Source organism: Drosophila serrata, unplaced genomic scaffold, assembly GCF_035046125.1.
Source record: "Drosophila serrata isolate PLE 108 unplaced genomic scaffold, ASM3504612v1 contig_30, whole genome shotgun sequence".
Lineage (NCBI taxonomy): Eukaryota > Metazoa > Arthropoda > Insecta > Diptera > Drosophilidae > Drosophila > Drosophila serrata.
Window position 1 is genome coordinate 455,085 of NW_028256928.1, and position 12,130 is coordinate 467,214.

The window sequence follows — 12,130 nt, forward strand, 5'->3', positions numbered from 1 at the left end:
GTTTTTTTAAACTATGATTTTTCGAAAAAATGGTCCGTTTTTATACCTTTTTGCAGGTTTTTATGATTTTAGTCAAAAACTGACAATAGCATCAACAAACGCAGTATGCAGATTTGTTAGAGCAATAAAAACTAGCACAGAAAAGCTTTCCGAATTAAAATTAATGCAATTTCGGCCTAATTATGATGTCCGAAAAACTTTTATTTTTCTAAAAAATTGCCTGTTTTTATACCTTTTTGAAGAATATAAGTTAAGTCAGAAGCTTCGAACGCAATGAAGGAGTCATTTCCGACCCTATAAACCATATATATTCTTGATCAGAATCAACAGCCCAGTCGTTCTAGCCATGTCCGGTCAAAAAATAAATTTTTAACATTTTTCCGAAAATTGAAAATTTCATAAGGGGTTACATCATTAAAATGGCCAAAATTTGACAAAAAATTGAATTTTTTAAATTTGAAAACTGAGTATGCAGCTTTGTTAATCTACTAAAAACTAGCATAGAACAGCTTTCTGAATTAAAATTAATGATTTTTTGGCTTAGTTATGAGTTTTTTTAAACTATGATTTTTCGAAAAAATGGTCCGTTTTTATACCTTTTTGCAGGTTTTTATGATTTTAGTCAAAAACTGACAATAGCATCAACAAACGCAGTATGCAGATTTGTTAGAGCAATAAAAACTAGCACAAAAAAAGCTTTCCGAATTAAAATTAATGCAATTTCGGCCTAATTATGATGTCCGAAAAACTTTTATTTTTCTCTAAAACTGCCTGTTTTTATACCTTTTTGAAGAATATAAGTTAAGTCAGAAGCTTCGAACGCAATGAAGGAGTCATTTCCGACCCTATAAACCATATATATTCTTGATCAGAATCAACAGCCCAGTCGTTCTAGCCATGTCCGGTCAAAAAATAAATTTTTAACATTTTTCCGAAAATTGAAAATTTCATAAGGGGTTACATCATTAAAATTGCCAAAATTTGACAAAAAATTGAATTTTTTAAATTTGAAAACTGAGTATGCAGCTTTGTTAATCTACTAAAAACTAGCATAGAACAGCTTTCTGAATTAAAATTAATGATTTTTTGACTTAGTTATGAGTTTTTTTAAACTATGATTTTTCGAAAAAATGGTCCGTTTTTATACCTTTTTGCAGGTTTTTATGATTTTAGTCAAAAACTGACAATAGCATCAACAAACGCAGTATGCAGATTTGTTAGAGCAATAAAAACTAGCACAGAAAAGCTTTCCGAATTAAAATTAATGCAATTTCGGCCTAATTATGATGTCCGAAAAACTTTTATTTTTCTTAAAAATTGCCTGTTTTTATACCTTTTTGAAGAATATAAGTTAAGTCAGAAGCTTCGAACGCAATGAAGGAGTCATTTCCGACCCTATAAACCATATATATTCTTGATCAGAATCAACAGCCCAGTCGTTCTAGCCATGTCCGGTCAAAAAATAAATTTTTAACATTTTTCCGAAAATTGAAAATTTCATAAGGGGTTACATCAATAAAATTGCCAAAATTTGACAAAAAATTGAATTTTTTAAATTTGAAAACTGAGTATGCAGCTTTGTTAATCTACTAAAAACTAGCATAGAACAGCTTTCTGAATTAAAATTAATGATTTTTTGGCTTAGTTATGAGTTTTTTTAAACTATGATTTTTCGAAACAATGGTCCGTTTTTATACCTTTTTGCAGGTTTTTATGATTTTAGTCAAAAACTGACAATAGCATAGACAAACGCAGTATGCAGATTTGTTAGAGCAATAAAAACTAGCACAGAAAAGCTTTCCGAATTAAAATTAATGCAATTTCGGCCTAATTATGATGTCCGAAAAACTTTTATTTTTCTAAGAAATTGCCTGTTTTTATACCTTTTTGAAGAATATAAGTTAAGTCAGAAGCTTCGAACGCAATGAAGGAGTCATTTCCGACCCTATAAACCATATATATTCTTGATCAGAATCAACAGCCCAGTCGTTCTAGCCATGTCCGGTCAAAAAATAAATTTTTAACATTTTTCCGAAAATTGAAAATTTCATAAGGGGTTACATCATTAAAATTGCCAAAATTTGACAAAAAATTGAATTTTTTAAATTTGAAAACTGAGTATGCAGCTTTGTTAATCTACTAAAAACTAGAATACAACAGCTTTCTGAATTAAAATTAATGATTTTTTGGCTTAGTTATGAGTTTTTTTAAACTATGATTTTTCGAAAAAATGGTCCGTTTTTATACCTTTTTGCAGGTTTTTATGATTTTAGTCAAAAACTGACAATAGCATCAACAAACGCAGTATGCAGATTTGTTAGAGCAATAAAAACTAGCACAGAAAAGCTTTCCGAATTAAAATTAATGCAATTTCGGCCTAATTATGATGTCCGAAAAACTTTTATTTTTCTAAAAAATTGCCTGTTTTTATACCTTTTTGAAGAATATAAGTTAAGTCAGAAGCTTCGAACGCAATGAAGGAGTCATTTTCGACCCTATAAACCATATATATTCTTGATCAGAATCAACAGCCCAGTCGTTCTAGCCATGTCCGGTCAAAAAATAAATTTTTAACATTTTTCCGAAAATTGAAAATTTCATAAGGGGTTACATCATTAAAATTGCCAAAATTTGACAAAAAATTGAATTTTTTAAATTTAAAAACTGAGTATGCAGCTTTGTTAATCTACTAAAAACTAGCATAGAACAGCTTTCTGAATTAAAATTAATGATTTTTTGGCTTAGTTATGAGTTTTTTTAAACTATGATTTTTCGAAAAAATGGTCCGTTTTTATACCTTTTTGCAGGTTTTTATGATTTTAGTCAAAAACTGACAATAGCATCAACAAACGCAGTATGCAGATTTGTTAGAGCAATAAAAACTAGCACAAAAAAGCTTTCCGAATTAAAATTAATGCAATTTCGGCCTAATTATGATGTCCGAAAAACTTTTATTTTTCTAAAAAATTGCCTGTTTTTATACCTTTTTGAAGAATATAAGTTAAGTCAGAAGCTTCGAACGCAATGAAGGAGTCATTTTCGACCCTATAAACCATATATATTCTTGATCAGAATCAACAGCCCAGTCGTTCTAGCCATGTCCGGTCAAAAAATAAATTTTTAACATTTTTCCGAAAATTGAAAATTTCATAAGGGGTTACATCATTAAAATTGCCAAAATTTGACAAAAAATTGAATTTTTTAAATTTAAAAACTGAGTATGCAGCTTTGTTAATCTACTAAAAACTAGCATAGAACAGCTTTCTGAATTAAAATTAATGATTTTTTGGCTTAGTTATGAGTTTTTTTAAACTATGATTTTTCGAAAAAATGGTCCGTTTTTATACCTTTTTGCAGGTTTTTATGATTTTAGTCAAAAACTGACAATAGCATTAACAAACGCAGTATGCAGATTTGTTAGAGCAATAAAAACTAGCACAAAAAAGCTTTCCGAATTAAAATTAATGCAATTTCGGCCTAATTATGATGTCCGAAAAACTTTTATTTTTCTAAAAAATGGTCTGTTTTTATACCTTTTTGAAAAATATAATTTAAGTCAGAAGCTTGTAGCGCAGTGAATGAATCATTTCCGACCCTATAAACCATAAAAATTCTTGATAAGTATCAAAAGATGAATCAATGTAGCTATGTCTAGTCAAAAATTAAATTTCGACAATTTTGGCGAAATTTGAAAGTTTGATAAGGGGTTATATGGTTCTTTTTTGCAAAAATTGCTCAAAATTTCAATTTTCCAAAATTTTAAATTGAGTATGCAGATTTATATGCATAATAATGACTAACATTGTTAAGGTTTCCAAATTAAAATTGTTTTTAATGCTGAGTTATGAGTATTTTAAACTTTGATTAGTCGATCAAATTGTTATATAAAAATAATTATAAATATTGATTCAAAGTCTATGTAATGCTCGACTTTCGATTTGATCCTCTAATTCACTTAATAACTGCAAGGGTATATATATTTAGGCTTCCGAAGTTAGTTTGCTCCTCTGATAATTATTGCCCTTGAATTTGGAGGTAAATATCCTTATTAATTGTGCCAAAAGGATCTATGGCCATTAAGGTAAACATCTACTACTCCACTCCACTAATCAATAATCAGTCGGGTAGGATGTGGCATGAATAAACATTTTATAGAGCAACAAAATTACAATTACGATTTTAACAGGATTTGATGACAGCTTTAATGAGAGAAATTTGATTCAGTTTTGAATCAGTACCAAAAAGAAAGTAATATATTTGTTAAATTTGCACTGAATTTAAAGTAACTTGATAGTAAAACCTATATATTTAAAAGTCTAAAATCAAATTGAATTTATTACTTATCGCATAGAGTCAAGCTATAGGCAGATGTGCGCACCTGAACGGAAATTTCACTATCACTATTAAACGAGTCAAGGCCGTCTTTATTATTAAGAGGCTGTCTGGAGGCGGCGGTGGCCAGTGGCCATTCTCCTTGACAATCGTCAGTCCATCCGGTCGTTGGTGGTAACGGCCAAACGACCCAGAAATCTCGGCTCTATCCCCTCAAATTGGATTTGCTTAATTGCCTAGCAAGTCGTTGGCAATTCAGTTTTCGGCATCAGTTTTGATTTCAGCCACTCTCCGCCTCTGCTAATTTCTCGTAAAAGTCGTTTCGGGGCAGTCTATGGTACAAAAATCTGAACCGAAATACTCGCACGTTTGCGTGCGACTCATGTTTTAATATGTGGCCATCAAATCGGCCTGGAAGTGGGGTGGTCAGCGTCATTATTGTTCGCCTCTCAACAGTCAAATTCAAGGCACTCCTCCTCTATGGTTTTGCGCGCAGGCTAAAGACAATATTTACCAAGAAACCGAAACTTTCTATCCCAGCTGCGGCTGCTGCTGCCTGCTGGAGCAATTGGATTCTGGGGGCCAGTGGCATCCGATTACCTCATTCTCATTAAGTGCGAACGCAGACGACCGCCGTCCAAGCCAATCAATTGCAATGCGAGCGGTGTCAGTCACTCGAGCGCCTTGTGGCTCAAGAATGCCTAGCAAAAAGTGGACAAGCGGCGGCAATTGTTACTTTCACTGGTCAATAATGCAACGCAGGCCACAGTGGCAATAGTAGCAAACAGTGGCAACAACAGCTTCTGCAACAACAGCTTTCGCATCTGGCGTCTGTGGCTTGGTAATTAAGACGGTCACAACAGCGACGGAGGTGCCTCTACTCAGTCATTCCCAGCATAAAAATATGCAAATTGCAGGCTGCTGTGAACCACACACACACTGCAAAAAGGTGCCCCGTTTAAACTCGCATAAATGCACATTTGCACTTATTCTGATTGGCATCGTTCGCCAGTGGCGCCAAACCATTGGAGAGGTTGTCTTATCGACATCCATATCCCACACCACATCCACATCCACATCCACGATTCACTTTCGTTTGCCCGGCTTTCGTTCGGAGTCACACGCAGCAGGGAAGGCGGTCAATTGGCGGTTGCCCGCTGCTCGATATTGGCTTCATAATCCCGACGACAATGCGATTCAATTTGTTGTCGATCGAACGTTGATCGTAGATCTCAGATCGCAGATCGCTGAGCAGTCTCCAGTCTCTCTCCCCCCCAGCAACTCTGACCCAGAAACTTTCGGTGGCATTGGCATTGGCAGTGGCAGTGGCTGCAGGAATCGAGATTCCGGTGCAAGTTGTATGCTGCACTCTGCATGCTGCATGCTGCATGTACATGAGCATTAGTTTTAAAAACCAGCTCGGTGTTAGCCTGCGGTTGCGAATGCGGGATAAAAGGAGTCGCCAGCACCGCTCGGTTGCCATTTGTGACTCGTCCACTCAGCCGCGTGGCAGTGCTCCGGATCGTCTCGCGTTGTTCCTATCAAATTTCGAAATCACCAATTATGCTGCTGTGTCGCGTTGTGCTGGCCCTGCTGCTGCTGGTACTTCTACACTACAGCCAGGCTGAGGAGGAGCCTCCACCAGGGCATACAGTGCCCTTAGTGGAAAAGCTGGCCATGGCAGCGGGAACAGAATCGGGATCAGCGAGAGCTATCTCCAGTGATGCCTACATAGCCCGGAATCAGAGGCAGTGCTTCGAGACCCGCAGCCTGGTGTCCTGCATCAAGTACAAGGCCAGCAAGCTGATTTGGAAACTGGCAACCAACAGCCTAGGTTTCTTCCCCAACGAATACGGACGCGACAAAGGCCGCTGGCTAAGAATGGTCCAACTGGGAGAACCGGCCAACGAGGTGGTTGTGTTCAACGACGCCAAGAGCTTAGAAGGTGGGGTCGCCCGCAGCCGCAATCGAAAGTTGTTTTGGGGAAATCCGCTGCCAGGGAGCGGGATAGCAATCAGTGGCCGGAATCTGTCGGTGTGGGGAAGTCTAATTGATCACCTGCGCCTGGACAGTGTCCAAGGCACTCGTTTGCTCTCTCCGCGGCTAACCCACTGCGGATGTTTACGATCCCCTGCGGCTGTAAATTAATCTAAGGAATTATAGCCGCTGGCTGGCCACTTAATTTGGATATTTCTCGGTTTGCATTGTAGGTGACAGCGAGCTGACGCTGATGTTCAAGTTCCTCAAGAGAGCCCTGGAGACCTTTGGACGAAACCATGGACTGCAGCTATCACTCTCCAGCGAAACTGGAGCACGCGTAATGGACGAGTCTGGTGGGTATTGCAAAGCATTAGCACCCTGAACATCACCTAACCAATTGTAACATTATATCGTTAATTAGAGGCTCGACTGAAGCGCAAGAAGAAGAAGTGGCTCATCATTCTGCCTTTGGTCATCCTGATGAAGATTGCCCATTTGAAGATGACACTGGTGAGCATGCTCATGGCAGTTCTGGGCATGAATGTCCTGCTTGTGGGCGGCGTTGGATGGCTGATCCACTACCTGAAGTTCAAGACCATGTGCAAGATCCACCCGCACCTGGTGCAGACACACTCACACGTCTACGACTCGGACCCCGGAGACTATTCCCAGTTTGTGGGCAGCAGCAGTTACTCAAACTCGTATACACCCTACAGCTCCGGCTCTGGGGCTCCCCACGAGCTGGGTGGCAGTAGTTATAGCAAGGACTGGGCCACGAGTAAGGCCTACAATGGATACAACTACCTGGACACGATCAGCAAGAGGATACAGTAGGGGCTCCGAGGAGCCCAACGGACTCGTGCCAGCAATAATGGAACCTAGCCAATTGATTTCCTCTGCCGTCGTTGTGCTTTAGATGTAATTTAGTTTAGGTAATTTATTTGTATTTCAATAAAGTCGCCTATTTATTCTCTTTTTTTATAATGTGCAAATATGAAACAGTCTGGAGAGATTTATTTAAGGTTTCAAGCTGTAATTGGGATGGGGTTTCGTTGTATATGAATCTTGCTCCTTTATATATATTACTCCCCCAACTTTAAATCAAAATTTAAACATTGAATGCAACTGAATTGCATTGCTCTTGATTTATTAAATATTTTATATAGAAATAAACCCTGTTAATGATGCCACACATTTAACAAGTCTGCCTCAGAGATATATTCCCCACCAGCGTCTGGTTTTTTAATAACACAAAGAATAACTCGTATATGCATAAAACAATTTGTTTATGGCAAAAGCAAACAAGCACTTCCCCACAAACACCACTGGCCACATAAAAATAGAAATAGCGAAAAAAGTAAGCTAACTTTGAAAGGCTGAAGTGTGTATACCCTTCAGTTACCCATAGAATCATGGGTTCAAATACGAATTCGATCTTAACTTAGCCAAAAATGCATTAATTTTAATTCGTAAACCGTTCTTATGTTTATTTTTTATTAGATTAATAAATCTGCCTACTACATTTTAACTTACAAAATACAATTTTTGACAATTTTTGAAAATTTTAACGATGTAATCCCTTATAAAATTTTGAAATTTTGAAAAAAGAAATTATGAAATTAATTTTTTGACCGGATATGACCAGATCGATCCGCTTGTTCGTGCTTATCAAGAATATATATATAATTTTTGGGTTCGGAAACGACTCCTTCAATGCGTTTTAAGCTTGTGATTGAAATTATAATACCCTTCAAAGGGTATAAAAAGAGCAACAAACGTGAGCTGATGCCTGTTCTCGTGTTTACCAGCGGTCTTATCAGTGCCATTGGTTTTGTTTACCAAACAATGTGGATTGGCCTTCCAAGAAGGGATTTCGTTTCGGCCGAATCAACATCAATATGTGTACCAGTCCACAATTGGGAAGAAATTTAATAGTGACTAGACACAGTTGTCAAACAAATACTTATTCTCGAAAAAAGCTATTAAACACATTGCGAAAACTTTATAGATGAAAAAAGCGAGGGTCTACTTACTCTGTCTGATAGCCAGATAGTCGTCTGAGATAATTAATTTCACCACGAATTGTAGTCCAGTAATTTCTGTGGCCTCCGGGCTCGTCTTATAATTCGGCGCTGTAAAGGAAATTGAGAATTCACTTAGAATTTATGTTTTAATTACTTTTATTTCACTGTCTATTTTCGTTGCCTAATTTAAATTGAGCATATACGACACAGTTTAGTTTCGAGAGTTTGCCTTTCGATTAAGCCTAATTAATTTCAAAAAAGTAACAAGGACACACAACGAACATTTTGTGGGAACTCTGAAACGGGTGACGTCTTCATTTCAAGCATTATCGATTCATAAGATAAATAGAGAATTCCACGAATAACATTTTTATTACGGCGAATAAAACGAAATACATTGGCTTCCGATGGAGATTTATTTGTTATTTTTGCATTTTGTTTACGCCGAAAGCGGCCAGCCCTGCCCCTCGGTGGCCCAGCTGGCTCAATCCAAATGGATGCGGACTGCTTTGGCACTTTTCGGCCAATATTTATCCAGTTCCTTATCAGAGGCATGCCTTTGTTTGCACTACAATTTGGCTCGGACTCCACCAAGGAGCCAGGCAAACTATTTAACCAGCCAACTACGCACGACTCCCATAATCAATGGGTTTATGCCGTCTCTACATGACCACCTAATGCCACAAAAGCCCAGTGTTTTCGGACTAACTGCCAGCTATCTCAGGCTACACATGTTAATGATTTAGCCTCGCAAATATCTGTTTGTTCTCATTTATGGCATTCAGAAGAGGTCAAACAAAGGGCTGCACTTCAGTGCCGTTCAGTCAACAGGCAGACATCACATGCACATATAAATATTTAATATCAGTATATAATAATAAAGGTATCCAGGGATTAATAAATTCTGAACAATAATACAAATTCCAACGAACTAAAGATTTGCTAAATTATTGCTAGCCGACGTTGACATTTTAACATATATATATTTTTTCATAGATTTTAAAAGTCTATTGTTTTTTGGACAAGGGCAATTTATCTTTCAGGTTCTGTTGCGGAATTCACCAACTAAAAGCTCTATCAGAATATTCGACCAGTTCATATTATGTACACTATTTGAAGAACTTATTATTTCTATTCTCTATATTGTAAAGCACCTTAACATCCGAGTAAATGGGAAATAGGTACACTTAATCATAAAGCTTGAAAAATGTAAGTTAAGAAAAAAGGTAGTAGAATAATATTCTGCTGACTAGGCAAATCTGGAGAAGTACCTGAATGACTGGAAAAAATAAAATCTGACGATTTGTGATGATAACGCCAGAAAAATACACTTATTTTTATGAATTGACTTGGTCTTATTACATATGTAGCTTATCTCCTAATAAAGTAATTCCGATAAGGATATTTACATAAACGGATTCGCGCGAGACGTTACCTAGTCAAAGGTTTAAGAAACCTATCATCCGTAACCATGCTACCCAGTTGGTTATCTTAGGATTATATACAAACAAACTTTGGGTCTTTTATAAGGACGATCAACTGCGGGTCGAGATAGTTTTGTCTGATGACTCGATCGTGGTGGACTTTGAGAAAGGAGAAGGCCTGTGGTCCTATATCATGAAGGTTCCCGCTGATGATCCACAGTTCAGAATCTTTTCGGAGTATGAAGTATATATTCTTCAGCCTCTGTGTTAATGCCTCCAAAGGCATATACGTTATGGTTTATAACACGTCATTATTTAGCACTGAAATATATTGTTTGAAGAAAGTGACGATGCGAGAATTTTGTATTATTTAAATCACAAACCCGTGACGACATGAAAACAAGCATCTGGAAGGTAAATCACGTTTTCTGGCTTTGAAAGCTACTCCCGTCTATCTAGACTCTAGACAGATAGAAAGTAATATAGCAATTACCCCCGGCTGTGTTTAAATCCCTCTAAAGTTACGTAGCTTATCATTGCCTTAATATAATCGACTGATAAGCCAAAGGTTTCGTCACAATATAAACGCTTGTCCAAGTGTTGCGGTCACAGTTTCGTGGGAGATCTCAGTATCCAAGCATCATTCACCATGCTACCGATTTGGTTAACGGAGGATTATATCCAGACAGCCTTGCGGGCTTTCTACAAGGACGATCAGCTTCGGGTTCTTAAACTCTGGGCAAAGCCAGCAACTGAAAAGGGCGAAAACTTTGTCGGTGTGATGACTCGCATCTACGTGGATTTTGAGTCTGGAGACGGATCTGTGAAGAACAAGTCCTATATTTTAAAGCAAGGCGTTTCGTCGGACGCTCCCCAGGCTAAGATCTTCAAGGAATACGATGTGTACAATAGGGAACTGGAAATGTACGATGTTGTGCTGCCCAAGATGTCACAGATCCTAGAAGAAGCTGGTTTCACCGATAAGTTGATGGCAAAGGCCATTATTGTAGATCGCTCACGAACCATTATGATTCTGGAAGACTTGGCTCCCCTCCACTACACAAATGCGGACAGGGTGAAGCAGCTGGACCTGACTCACACCAAGCTCGTATTGGATATGTTGGCCAAGTTCCACGCCGCTGCCATAATCTTGAACCAAAGAGAGCCTGATCTCCTGCGTCACAACTACGCATCGCACTTCTTTTCGAGGGGAAAAGAGGGTTACGGAGAGGTCTTTGCCGGATTGTTCCGAGCTTTCATTCGGTATGTAAAGACAAAGCCGGATCTGAACAGTCGCTATGGCGCCAAGTTGGAGAACATCGTCACCAATTTGATGGATTATGCTGCCCGCTCAGTGGATGTTGACGAGAAGGACCTGCAGACACTGGTCCATGGCGATTGCTGGACCACCAATGTCATGTACCAGTACGACGACGAGGGCAATCCCACTACTGTCCTGCCCATTGATTTTCAGTTCAGCACTTGGACATCTCCGGTCGTGGACTTGCACTACTTCTTTAGTACATCTCTGCAGACAGATATCAAGGAGCGTGAAACGGAACTTGTTCAGTATCATTACTACGCTTTGAAACGAACCTTGGAAATCCTGAATTTTACGGGCGTTTTTCCTAGTCTGTTTGAGTACCAGCTCCAGTTTGAGAAGCGTCGATTCCAGAGTAAGTTTAGTAAGTTATAATCAGGCAGTCAGGTTTTCTAAACTTTTTTCTCTTTCTCAGGTGTTATCATAGCCAACACATTTCAACCGATAATGGTGTACGAGGGCTGCGAGGACCCTGATTTCGTAAATCTGTACCAGGATACACCTTCGGGTATTAAGTTCCAGGATTCCATGTATGAAAACAAGGAAATTCAGCGTAGAATCGAAACCATATTACCTATCCTTGATGCCAAGGGTTTCTTAGATGCCCATTAAAATAAGACTGTTTGCTAGGAGTTATTTGAATTACTTGTTCAATTAATGGTGTATTTTTTGTTAATGTAAAGAAGCTTGTAGAAATAAAAAAAAAGATAAATACCTGTATGTTAATAACATATAAAAGAAAATTAATAATAAATTGGAATTCTTTTATTTCTTTTGTTTTGAAAAACAGTAAGTATTGTGGGATGCATGATTACAAACAATAAAGATTATTTCCAAGATAATTTTATTTATTTATAAACAAAAGATACACTATCTTTGGGTGCCAGATAACTTTAAAACAAATAGCTTTTATAATACGATTAATTTTGGTTTCGTCATTTCGGCAGGGGTAACCCAGGGAGTAATAAAGAGTTCTTCCAGTGACTCAAGATTCACGGCATACTGAATGGAAGCTCGCAGCTATTTTTCCGACTATTCTTTCCCCAATG

At 37.8% G+C, this 12,130-nt stretch overlaps 2 protein-coding genes and 1 long non-coding RNA gene across 3 annotated transcripts in view; 2 read left to right on the forward strand and 1 right to left on the reverse strand.

Annotated features, from left to right (window-relative positions):
• LOC147645030 (uncharacterized) overlaps positions 1–12,130 on the reverse strand; it is a 109,521-nt gene that overhangs the window by 42,947 nt on the left and 54,444 nt on the right. The window contains exon 2 of the long non-coding RNA XR_015271665.1: positions 8,346–8,444. This is a non-coding gene — a long non-coding RNA (uncharacterized LOC147645030). The remainder of the gene's footprint in view (positions 1–8,345; positions 8,445–12,130) is intronic.
• On the forward strand, positions 5,881–7,146 carry Osi1 (Osiris 1). The gene is made up of 3 exons (XM_020943092.2): positions 5,881–6,277; positions 6,543–6,665; positions 6,734–7,146. The coding sequence occupies exons 1-3, from the start codon at positions 5,896–5,898 to the stop codon at positions 7,144–7,146; spliced, it is 918 nt and encodes a 305-aa protein (XP_020798751.1). The 5' UTR covers positions 5,881–5,895.
• LOC110176595 (uncharacterized) lies at positions 10,356–11,835 on the forward strand. The gene is made up of 2 exons (XM_020943011.2): positions 10,356–11,436; positions 11,497–11,835. Exons 1-2 carry the CDS (start codon positions 10,410–10,412, stop codon positions 11,691–11,693), a joined length of 1,224 nt encoding a protein of 407 aa, XP_020798670.2. The 5' UTR covers positions 10,356–10,409; the 3' UTR covers positions 11,694–11,835.

Coding starts and splice junctions, on each gene's coding strand:
- Osi1 (XM_020943092.2), top strand. CDS start 5,896: ATGCTGCTGTGTCGCGTTGTGCTGGCCCTGCTGCTGCTGGTACTTCTA. Junction 6,278..6,542: donor CGACGCCAAGAGCTTAGAAG/GTGGGGTCGCCC, acceptor TTTGCATTGTAG/GTGACAGCGAGCTGACGCTG. Junction 6,666..6,733: donor ACGCGTAATGGACGAGTCTG/GTGGGTATTGCA, acceptor ATCGTTAATTAG/AGGCTCGACTGAAGCGCAAG.
- LOC110176595 (XM_020943011.2), top strand. CDS start 10,410: ATGCTACCGATTTGGTTAACGGAGGATTATATCCAGACAGCCTTGCGG. Junction 11,437..11,496: donor TGAGAAGCGTCGATTCCAGA/GTAAGTTTAGTA, acceptor TCTCTTTCTCAG/GTGTTATCATAGCCAACACA.